Source organism: Mesocricetus auratus, unplaced genomic scaffold (genome assembly GCF_017639785.1).
Source record: "Mesocricetus auratus isolate SY011 unplaced genomic scaffold, BCM_Maur_2.0 Super-Scaffold_100014, whole genome shotgun sequence".
In the NCBI taxonomy this organism is placed as follows: Eukaryota; Metazoa; Chordata; class Mammalia; order Rodentia; family Cricetidae; genus Mesocricetus; species Mesocricetus auratus.
In genome coordinates this window covers 73,520,966-73,532,989 of record NW_024429197.1, presented here as the reverse complement: position 1 = coordinate 73,532,989, position 12,024 = coordinate 73,520,966, and the positions used below count along the sequence as shown (strand labels likewise).

The window sequence follows — 12,024 nt, the reverse complement described above, 5'->3', positions numbered from 1 at the left end:
CAATCTAGCCAGAACCTTGAGCTGAATCTCTTGCTTCAGTGTCCTGAGTATGGGTGCGCTGGGTTTTCAGATTGAACCCCTGTGGCCAGCGGGGCTTGCTAATGGGAGTCTAGCTGGATGAAGAGTTTCTGGACTTGAAGGGAGAAGGGAAACAACCACGTGGCAGGACCCATAGGGGCAGCACCTGCCCAGAGGACCTGACATTTACAACAACGCAGCCCCAGCGGGCCCAGGCGAGCCGCTCCGCGCCCTCCCGGCTCCGCCTAGCTCAGCCCTGCCCCGCCTCCTGGGAGTCACGAGACTCCAAGGCGGACCGCGGAGGCGCCGGGGCGGGTCCACTGGACGCCGGGGCGGGGCCTCGGCGCGTTGCGCAGGCGCAGAGCGTGGGCGGCGGGTCAGCTGACCCGAGGGCTCCTGCGAGTGCTTCAGCCGTTGGCGTAGGCCGCTGTCTCGGCAGGGGGTCCCGCAGCGATGGCGAGTCAGTCGCAGGGCATCCAGCAGCTGCTGCAGGCCGAGAAGCGGGCGGCCGAGAAGGTGTCCGAGGCCCGCAAGCGTGAGCTCCGGGGCGGGGCGGGGTACCAGGCGGGAGTCGGAGGTTAGGCCGCGGGCGGGAGGACGGTCGGGCGGAGGCCCGGGCCTGCGGAGGCAGCCGTGCGTCTGTCCCCTTCTCGGGGCTGCAGGGCGTGTGTGTGTGTGGGCCGCCGACCGGAACTGCCCTCCCCCAGTCCCTGCTCAAGGGTCCCGCCCGGTCGCGGGAGCCGCCGCCACCCACGGTCGTCGAGTGCGAGCACCTGGGTCATCTTGGCCGTCGCTCCCCTCGTCACTCTAAACCGTTTGCCAAGCCCCGGTGTCCCGACCCTCGTCGGACTCTTCCTCCCTTCAGCGTCCTAGCTCAGTCCCCCGAGTTCATGTGGCTGCCTGACCCCTTCGTTCCTGTTGTTGTCGCCCCCCCTGAAAATGTTCTAGAGGGCGGCCCAGGCCTTGGTCGTCTCCGGCGTTCACGCTCCGCCGGAGGGCCCGGTTGAGCGGGGCTGTGCAGGTGGGGGAGAGGGGCAGGGGGACCGCAAACATCAGCTGCCCCGCGGGTCTCACCGGCGCTGGAGGAGCGAAGAAGCCAGTCGTGTCCTATAAGCCGATCCTTCACCGCAGTCACCTGCGTAAAGTGTGACTGTACCTTCAAACTCAGTACTGTCCCTTCCCGTCAGTCCTGCAGGACGAAGCTGGTATTTCCTAATGGATTGAAGGAAGTGCTCGCGTCAGTCAGGCCTTTGAATTCTTTTCCTAAGGATGCCCCCCGTGAGGTGTTGTCTTTGAGCCGTTCTGAATCACTGTGAGTCCTCAAGACAGCTCTATGTCTCCACGAGCCTTTGCACACCGTTGCCCCTGGGTGGAAGAACCTTGCTCAGTGTTTCCCCACTGGGACCCAAGTGGCTAGTTCTCTTTGAGAACTCAGAACGCAGGCAGCTGGTCCTCATTCCGTCTCTGCCCCTCACACAAGGGTGGAAGTCCCTCCCCGATGCTTATTCTCGACATAGTATTATAGTAAATGCTTGGTTTATGTGGCCCTGTCAGTAGACTAGGCTTCTGGAAACTGTAGAGTGTGTCTCAGTAACTCTGTCCATGTCCAAGGTAAGCAGACGGTATGTTTATTTACTCCTGTTTTGCAGGTGGGAAAAGTGAGACTCAGCTGAGTTGAACAGCCTTAGAGGCTTTTCTAGTACAAGGCAGCTTTGTTAGTGTCAAACTTGTACAGTTGTGTGTGTGTGTTTGAGGTAGGTGCTCATGAGCTCCCGGCAAGGTGGGAACTCTCAGCTCTGCCAGCCTCTGCCCCCAGTGCTGGCGTGACAGTGCCACCACGCCCACCCCCACGTAGACCTCAAGTGTGGCTCTGGAAGCAGTTGTGCTTCTCCTGGGAGAAGTTTCCCTGGGTGTGCTGGGGACAGTGAGAAGCCGGCTCTTTGTTCTGAGGTGGCTGGAACGTTTGTGTTGCCGTATTCTTGGTCCGAAGTTTCCAGAATGTCTTGTCAGTTTGTCCATTGGTGACACAGCAGCAGGTGCCTGTGTCGGGAAGCGTGTGAGACCATTTGGAGGAAGTGCAAGGACAGACACTTGACTGTGGTGGGAGTGACTGGGTTCTAAAAGAGTTAGCTTACAGCTAACTCACACTTTAAGATTTTCATTAGCTGGGAAGGAGAGGTATTGAAAAGAGCTAAAATTTGAAAACTATCCCTTCTTGATTTGTGATCACACCTGACTCTATCAGTTAAGAACTGGGAAGAAGTGACTCCTCCTTGTAAGGAATTTGGGGGGGATGTCCCAAACAGGAGGAACCCAGCTTTGGGGCCAGAGCAGGCTACATAAAACCCAAAAGGGGGGAAGAAAAATGATAACTCTGGGGACTTGACGTGTTGCTCAGTGGTGGAGTACTTATCTAGTGTGTAGACTCTCCAATACTAGGGAATGTGTATTTGTGTTTGTGTGATCTACTGGGCCAGTGGTATTGACTTTTCAGAAGTCTGTCAATACAACTTTGAAGATATTTGCCGAAAGGCAGTGGCGGTCTTATCTTAGTGACTGGTTTAGGGAACTGTGGGAGTTAGAAATGATGAGTTATGAAATTACCTTGGAGTTCCTGCACAGTGATTGGGTGATGGATGTCTTTCATAGACTCTTGGTTTGGAAAAGGTCTTCAGGTTTAAATATGAACCATGTAACTAATGGGGGAGGATAATCGGATAATCTATCTATAAAGGATTGGTCCAGCAGAAGAGGAGTAGCTGAAATAAATACTATGTTTAGGTGTAGACTTACAGAAATAATCCTTGAGGTGTGTAGGGAGAGGCAGACTTGCCAGACAGACAGTGCTGATATCATGGAGTCATCACAGCTCCAGAAGTCTCTCTTTTTGGCAGGGGCAGTTCTCCAACTTTATTTGACATTTAGTAGGTTAGTTCTCATCCACATTGACTGCCTGTAGATTTTTGAATGTGGTAACTGGCACGTAGGTTACCAATGTATCCAGCTTGTTTGGTAAGTCTTGATCCTCGTTACGTTTTCTGGACAAACGTACACAGATACGGTATGGAACATTCCTTGTTCCTTTGGTTCAGACGGCTTTATTGAGCTTGGTGTCAGTGCACACATCTGCAGTCCCTATCTCCTTCATCGTAGATTTCCGGATTTCTTTGAGTGCCGGAGGAGCATGAATCTCTTGAAGCCCACGCCATAGATGTGCTTGTGAATGTGGAGGGTGTATTCTTGGTCACCACCTCGTTGATGCAGAACAGCCCTTCTGCTTACCACCCTTGGCAGGAGCCCTTCTGTGGGGCCCAATTTGGAAAGCTCCAGAGTTCTCCTTTCAGGGACTTGAAGTTCAGTTCAGTTCCATCTGTCCTCTTTGGACAGTTTGATAGTACAGTGATGTCTAACAACACTTGGTTTTTTTTTTAAGATGCATGCTATCTTTTGCTCTAAATTACTTAACCTATCTAGGCTAATCTTCTAGAAACCGGGCACAGTAGTAATCCCACCACTTGAGAGACAGAGGCAGGTAGGTTTGTGTGAGTTCTAGGCCCACCTGGTCTATGAATGGTGAATATCAGGACACCCAAGGCTACGTAGAGAGTCAAGTCTCTGTCTGTCTGTGTCTCTTGTTTGAGCAGACATTCAAAGCAGAGACTGTTGAGTGGACTTGTGTTCTGTCAACCTAGAGACTTTATAGATCTATTAAACTGCTGTCTTCCAAAGATCAGATCTCCTCCTTCCAGCTGTGTGTGCTTTGGTATAGCATTTTGTGTCCTCCCCAGTCATGGCTTTGACTCTGCCACAGCCCTGGTGCCTGGTTTCAGTATTACATCATCACTTTCCTTAGCTACATTTTAGGTGATGTCCTTTAAGTGCATTAGCTCTCAGCAGACTCCTAAGAAGAGCTGCAGTTGTTGCAGTGACACAGCTAGCTGCTCATAGTTTGGGGTGAGGGAGAGCTCCTCAGATGACTGTCACCCGTCTTATGTTAACAGCAGGTTTTTAATAATTGAGATTGAGAGACTATGCTGTGACAGTCCATGGTATTTTATTCATCTTCACAGGTTCCCTTCTGAGTGTGTGTGCGGTTCTGGGTATTAGACTGAAGGCTTCATGCACTGCTCACAACTCTAAAGGGCATTCCTGTTTTGTCTCCATTTACAGGGTAGAGGCGGAACCTACATTGTTGTTTAGATCTGTACTCCCTCTTTCCCATGTACTTCTGGTGTCTTTTATTGACGTTATTATTTATTGTTGCTTTTTTTGTTTTATGCTTTTTGAGACAGGGTTTCTATGTATAATAGCCATGGCTGTCCTGGAAATCTGGAGATCTGCCTGCCTCTGCCTCCTGAGTGCTGGGCTTAAAGGTGTGCGCCACCACTGCCTGGCATTAATTATTTTTATCACTGACTACTAAGATTCATTATCAGAATCTTCTTGCTGTTCTGCTTTGAAACACTGTTTGATGTCTTTCTCTTTGAAAAACAGGAAAGAACCGGAGGCTGAAGCAGGCCAAGGAAGAAGCCCAGGCTGAGATTGAGCAGTACCGCCTGCAGAGGGAGAAGGAGTTCAAGGCCAAGGAAGCTGCGGTGGGCCTCTGTTTCTTTTCATCACTGCCTGACTTTCTTGTATAGATCTAAAAATACCAGCATAGCTTGCTGTTAGTGAGTGCAGTTTTGAGGGGTTTGGGTTTATTTGGTTTTGGTTTTGTGGTACTGGGGATTGCATCCTTGGCCTTTGAATGCTGACAAGTTCTCTAGCCCCTATCCCATCCCTGTTAATTGTGTGGTTTGTTTGATGCTCATCTTGTGGTTTGCGATGGTTACTGTATCAGATTCTAGTCTTCATTTGTTTTGCTATTTAGCAATCCTTAAGTAGTTGACACGTGTCAGGTACCATGTTGGATGGGGATCAACCAGGAGTAGGTTCTGTTCCTGTCTTCATTGGGTTTAGCTTACAGTAAGTCCTACAAACCTACAGCCGTGAACACTGCCGTGATAGTCTAAATGTGGGTTAGATGGAGCCTGTGTCTCAGGAAAGTACAGACTTTCATTACTGTGGTGGGAAACTGATACATGAAATGATGCACAGAGATCTTGGGGAAAACAAAGAATCAGAACTTGTAGACGGGGGACGAGGGAACAGAGCTGTGTGATGTCCCATACAGTTAACAGTGGTTCACAGTTTATTGACTTAGTTAAAAACCCAAGTGAAAGATCGAGTTTGCCCTCATCTAGGTGTCGAGGTGACTGCTCTGGGCTCTTGTCATTCCTGTCTTTACATTTCCGTGCTTTGTTCTCAGGCTGTGCATTGGTTGTCTCCATACCTGTGCAGGCCAGCGGCCAGTGATCCTGGGCACCTGTGTCTGCGTCTTAGCATTAAGTGCACACGCTTCCACATTCTTTGCACTGGGCAGTCACAAAGCACATGAAAAGAAGCAGTGTTCCTCTTGGCAGATTGGTACTAAAAATGGTTACACTGCAAAGTAAATTCTCTGTGTCAGGACAGCCATCTTGATACTGTCAGTGATTACTATAAAACACACTCTGGTGTAGTGCCATGGTAGGCAGCACCTTTAGTTTTGAGATACTTATAGGAGCGTGGCACATGGCTCTTGTTCATGGAACAGAGGCAGTATCTTAGTGTCCACATGCTGGAATTACATCTCCATGCTGGGCGATGAGTTCAGCTGCATTTTTCCGGTCATACATTTTAAGCAGTGTATTGTATATGTATGAGTCTTTTTGCCTGCATATATGTATGTGCACCATGTCCATACCTGGTGCCCTCTGAGGCTAGAAGGGGGCATTGGATCCCCTGCAGCCACCATGTAGTTGCTGGAAGCCAAACCTGGGTCCTCTGTAAGAGTAGCGATTGCTTTTAACTGCTAAGCCATCTCTCCAGTTTCTATCCCTTCACTTTTAAAACCACATCAAAAATAAGATAAATGGTAATTCACTGACACTATTGTGTTATTTTTTTACCCATAAACTGCATATCTCACAGGTCCTGTGCTGAACAGTGTTTTGTTGTGTGGGTGCTTCAGAGCTCATAGCCAGTTTTAGTTGTTGGGGTGTGTGGGCACCTTGCTGTTTGGTGTGCTACTGCTGGGGACTGAACTGTGTGAATCCCTGCCTCATTTGTATATACTGTTTTGCCTCCTATGCTGAAGCAGTTCTGCTCTTACCTCACAAGTAGTTGGATCACAGTTGTGCACCACTGTGGGTGGTGCCGTAGTGGTTGAATCTTTACGTTGGTTCCAGTCTTTACTAGGGACCGTGTACTAGATAGTGGAACACTGATATGGATAGCCGTGAGCTCTGGTGGACTGCCTGGTTTGTCACATAGCTTTACTCACAGGTTACTTTGCCTGCCATTGGTTATTGCCTTCTCTTGTTAAGGAGCTGTGGCTTCCATAAGCCAACAGGTTGCTTGTTAAATGGTTCAACCGGAGATTCTTGCTGATGTCTCCTTGTACCCTGTCTCCTCCACTGCAGGCACTGGGGTCCCATGGCAGTTGCAGCAGTGAGGTGGAGAAGGAGACCCAGGAGAAGATGACCATCCTCCAGAAATACTTCCAGCAGAACAGGAATGAAGTTCTGGACAACCTCCTGGCCTTTGTGTGTGACATCCGGCCAGAGATCCATGAAAACTACCGCATAAATGGCTAGGAGGGGAAGCAGCTGCTCTGTGGGTTGGTGTGGGAGATGCCCTCACAGAACAGGAAACCTCCACAGAGCTTGAGCTCTGTTCTGGAAGGCATTAAATTATTTCCCTATGCTGTTGTAGGTCCCTTCACTTTCTAAGTGTCAAATCTAGCTTTTTGTACAACTTAGTAAGTCCCTGAAGTTTCATCTTTTTACCTTGTGTGTCTTTAAGGAGTATATGTTTCCTGTGTGTTTGTGCAAGCAGAAGGCATCACTGTTGATTTTTCCTTTATTAGTCTAGTAGAAAAAAACCAAACAAACCAATTCTTTGAAGAAAGAAGGGGAATAAATTGTTCCTTCTACTTTCTTAAAGGTCAGGGGCGTTATCTATGAAAAAGTAGTAAATAGCATTTGTAACTCTTATGAAGCAGCAGCCAGCCTTATAGTAGTCCATTCTGGCTAATTTAGGACAGTTAATATGCTTGTTCAGGCTGCTGTTAGTGTATCTTAACCCAAATTACTAGATGCTAGGACGCAAGAACGTGTTACATGTTATTTGGTGTGCTTGTAATCACTTAAAAGTAAAACTTTGTCTTGCCTTTCATCCCTCTGACTCCTCTTTTTGATAATGCAGAGTGCGCCTTGACCCAGATGTTGAACAGAGTTTCATTTAGGAATCAACACATGCCAGATTTGTATACCTTACTAGTAAATGCTCAAGGTGTTTATTTCATTCAGAAGGAAATGGCTTGTGATTTCATACTCTGTTTGAGAAAGCAGCAAGCAACTCAAGAGCCAGTATTTGCCTTTTGTCTAGAGCAGTGGTTCTCAACCTGTGGGTCATGACCCCTTTGGGGCTTGAGTGACCCTTTCCTTTCACAGGGTTGCATGCCAGATATCCTGCATTCAGGATTTACAGTTCATGACAGTGGCAAACTTAGTTATGAAGTATCAATGAAAATAATTTTATGGTTGATGGTCATTATAACTTGAGGAACTATATTAGGAATGTTGGGAACCACTGCTCTAGAGGACTCTGTGTCAAACATCCTTGGCAGCCTTAGGCAAATTGGCAAGCTTGCCTCTGGTGAGTAAAGTGAGTGATGTATAACTTCCCTGGCTCCCAAGTGTGAGATACCTAGTGGCCCTCTTTAGGCTAACGGTCTTTCTTTGGTTGCAGGGTAATTTGTGGTGGGTAAAAACAGTTAAAAGAGTGTTAGGGGCTTTCCTTTCATGCAGTGTTGAGAGATGGTAACCACGCAGTTTTCTGTGCCTGTGGGTGATCTGCTCTTAGGCCACTTCCGGTCTCTGGTCACTGGTGTGTGTGTGTATGTGTGCACGTGCGTGCATGTGTGTGTGTGTGTACATGTACGTGCGCGTGTGCAGGTGTGCCCCCCCCCAAGGGTTTACTGCCTCAGTTTTCCCATTGTCCTGTTAAAACACTGAGGCTTGCCACTGCACTGGAGCTGCTTGCTGCTTGGCTCAGCTGTGCAGGTGGAGAAAGGCTGGCTGCTGTTTGATCGGTTTCAGTCCCTCCTGTTGGCACCATTGTACTATCTTGAAGCTTCATGGTGGCATGGTGTGCTTCTCTGTTTAGCCTGAGGATTGGTTCTTGGTCTTCTACGTTTCTTTAGTGAGCCCACTGCCATTTCTTAGCTTTAACCACCCACATTGAAGACCCACATTTATTTCTCCAGACCAGTCTTTTCCAGTCATCAGTTGTTTATTTGGACTTTAGTTCTGTCTGTGCAGTCACGATCTCTCTCCTTTTTAATGTGTTCCATAAGACTTCAGTCTCCATCTGCTAAGCACAGAGGTTTCTAACCCTCATCTGTTACCGCCTGTTGCTTTCCCGAAACTGGAGGAACATGCAACAACTCTGGCACTCACAGGTTAAGACCTGTGTGCTCTGCTACTGGGGATCACTAGATAAGTACTCTTAACACTGAGCTACATCCTCTGCCTTGGGATTCCCCCCCCAGCATCACTATGCACCCTTGGATGGACTAGAACTTGCTATGTAGACTAGGCTGGCCCCAAACTCGAAGAGAGACTCTTGCCTCTGCCTTCCCAGTGCTGGGATTAATGGTATGTGCCATTGCTCTAAGCTCAGCCTTTACACTTTTAACCTTGCTGCCCAGGATGTTTAGCCTGCATTAGTAGAATTGCCAGCTCTGGGTTGATGGCACAGAGTCCAATAGAGTCCAACAGAAGGCAGCACTTCTAAAGAGGAGTGGACACGGTGGTCAGTTGAGAGGCAACATGAGCACGAGCAGGTGAGGGCTTGGGGATTTCAGGGAGAGGAACCTGAGTGCTTTGAAGAATGACTGAAGAGATGATACCGTTGATGGAGTAGGTGGTTTGGCATGTTTAGTGGATGAGGAAAGGAATAGAGCAAGATGAGAGATGGTATTTTGGGAGCAGTGATATTCCTGAGAAGTCTGGAGGTCTTGATGTCACTGGGATTGGGATTTCCTCTAGTCCTCAATCCTGATTGATGCTCCCAAGCAATTTGTACGTTTCTCTGGTTCCTCCCAGGCCAGTTGATCAGGGTGGGGCCAGAAGTGAGCTTGCACTGTGAGAGATTGCCATCTGAAAGGCTGGTCAGTCACTAGAGACATGTGGGTGTGTATCGTCTGTGATGCACAGACTGAACCTGAGCTGCACAGACAGAGCACTGCGGGATTTGTCCCCATTCGAGCATAAAAAGAAATGAGGAAATATAGGTGTGTGTATGTATGGACACTGTGTGTGTGTGTGTGTGTGTAAATCTGGAAAAAACCTGACTTTTAAAGAGACCTGGTCTGGACTTCAAAGGGAGGAGTTTAGCTTGGGTTGGTGTAATATTTTATTTTTTATTACAGGGGTGTTCAGCAGTGTCCTGGTCTCCACCCACTAGATGCTACTAGGACCCCCTCAATAGTGACAACCAAAAATGTCACTGGGTATTGCCATAGTTCCTAGGTACCAGAATTATCTCCATATCAGAACTGTTGTTCTACAGTAACAAGAAAAGAATTATTAAAAATACATCAGAGCACTACATATGGTGCCTGGAACATTCTAGGTGCTCAGCAAATGTTTCCTGTTTCTGAAATACAACAAAGACCTACTTAAAGTTTGACACTAGTTGGGTTTCTTTGGGGCAGCTGTTGGACATGTGGTGAGTGGGTGATGAGGCTGTTCCACTGTGTGCCTCTACCTCGGCACACACTGCACCATTGTAGAGGTAGGAAGAGGAAGATGACGTAAGCGCCAGTTCTCATGTACTTCAGTCCTCAGATGACACCTGAATCCTTGTCTCCCATTGACCCAACCTGTCTGCAAAGGGCTTAAGAAATGGAGCTGTGGGCAGTGAAATGTTTGCCTTAGTTGATGAGGACATTTTTCTACATGCTAGCTTATGCATTGAGTGTTTGCATTTATATTAACCAATTTACTCTTTAAAATTTAAAAAAAGATTTAAAAAATTATGTGTAGTGAGTGTTCTGCATGCATGTATGTATGTATGTCCACCACCTCTGTGCCTGGTACCCACAAAGTCTGGAGCTGTAGGTGGTTGTAAGTTGCCATGTGGGTGCTGGGAATGGAGCCTTGGTCCGGAAGAGCGGCAGCTGGTGCTCTTAACTATTCAGTGAGTGCTCTCACTTGCGGAGTTCTCTCCAGCCCCTAACCAATTACCCCTTGGCAACTTTGACCAGATTTGAGGGATAGGGATTACAGAACCAAGCAAGGGTTTGTGTGGTAGAGCCAAGATCCTTTGGTGCTTTTAAGCATGTTTGGCTTTTTGTGTAGTCTCTACTGAGCCTTCTGTCTATCTTGTTCCCGTATCTTCTCTGTGTGCACCCTATCTGCCTCGCCCCGCTGTGATGTTCATCAATTCTTCTGTGTAGTTGCAGTTTCCAAGAGAGGATGCTCCAATTGTTTGTTATAAACGAGGTGGAAGGCATAAAATAGCATAGTCAGGTTGTGTAACCCTGTGGGTAATCTTGACAGTTTCCTGAATGGCCTTTCACTTTGGATTGGTGGAAACTCAAGTGAAGTAATTTACACTCCACACATCCTAATCTCTGCAGGCAGCTAGTGGGAAGGCTCACTCTGTCTTGAGGCCTTTAGATCCTGCAGCTAAGGTGTATTCCCACCACCATACCTGAGAAAACCCAGGCCCAGAGGCTTGCAGGACGTCAAAGGTCACGGAACAAGGAAGGGACAGTCATTCAGAGCAGCACTGTGTCCTGCAAGTCAGAGACTGCCAAGCTCCATGTCAGGCTGGTGTCGGGTACTCTTGTCTCCACTCACCTGCCCCTAGGCCAGGGAAGCAAAGCCTGCAGCAGACAATCTGCATGTATTTATTTCTGGGCACATTCAGCCTGTCTCCACTCAAGATGATTAATGATACCAGAAGTCCACTAAAGTTGTCCTTCCAGAGGTTGGAGCCTTGATGAGTTCTGCATGCCTCTCATTTCTCACCCCACCCCCCTTTTAGGATCAATGCGGCAGGTGCCAAAATTTTTTTCCTGTCAGTTCATCTCCAATCACTTCAGTGGCTCGAGTTAAAGCCTGTGTACCACCAAGAGGTACACTCTCTCTGTCTTCCTGCGCAGATAGGCAGACAGGGCACAGTCTATGGAGAGATTTGACTGGTGATTTGGGGAGAAGATGCTGGTCAGATCATTGTACCAACGTCTACTTCTCTGGCTCTTCATGGTGCTGACTAGTTCCTTCATGGATGAACTTAGTGACATGCTTACGTGTGGGAGTGACTGACGGGGTCACTCACTGCCACCCTTCTCTATGGGCCACGAAGGACGAGTGGCAGCACCTGCGGATAACTTCAGAAGAGAAGCTGTGCTGACGCGACACAGCCCGTAAAGGGGCTGCCTTCTCTGGTTTTTAAGGATGTCCCTAAGACCTATCGCCAGCAGTTTTTCTTCTCGTTTTGACCCAGTTTCCCCACAAATACCGTGTTGATTGCCTCCCAGCACACTTGACAAGGACAGCAGCTTGTCATGCCGCGCTCCACCTGCTGTCATCCCATGTCACATGTCACAGTGGAGCTCATCAGGTCACGCCACCCAGGAGCCGAAATGGGTATCCAGGAGTTACTACACATTTGTAAATGTTTGAGTAGTTCATGGATATCCAAATGAATACTAATTCAAAGTGTTGACATACATACTGTCAACGTCTCCATGTCTGAGTAATGTTCTGTTGTATAAATGAGGAGACAGGCTCATAACAATTTAGTCATTCAAGGAAACAGGTAGTTAGTGACAAAGGTTGCATTTCAATCTGTGACTCTTGGACTTCTAGCCTGAACTATTGTGTGATCTGCCCAGTTTGTTCAGTTTAT

At 48.1% G+C, this 12,024-nt stretch overlaps 1 protein-coding gene across 1 annotated transcript; it reads left to right on the top strand.

Annotated features, from left to right (window-relative positions):
• Positions 1 to 379: 379 nt before the first annotated feature.
• On the top strand, positions 380 to 7,275 carry Atp6v1g1 (ATPase H+ transporting V1 subunit G1). Its single transcript, XM_005075111.4, has 3 exons — positions 380 to 553; positions 4,513 to 4,613; positions 6,522 to 7,275. Exons 1-3 carry the CDS (start codon positions 472 to 474, stop codon positions 6,693 to 6,695), a joined length of 357 nt encoding a protein of 118 aa, XP_005075168.1. The 5' UTR covers positions 380 to 471; the 3' UTR covers positions 6,696 to 7,275.
• Positions 7,276 to 12,024: the final 4,749 nt, after the last annotated feature.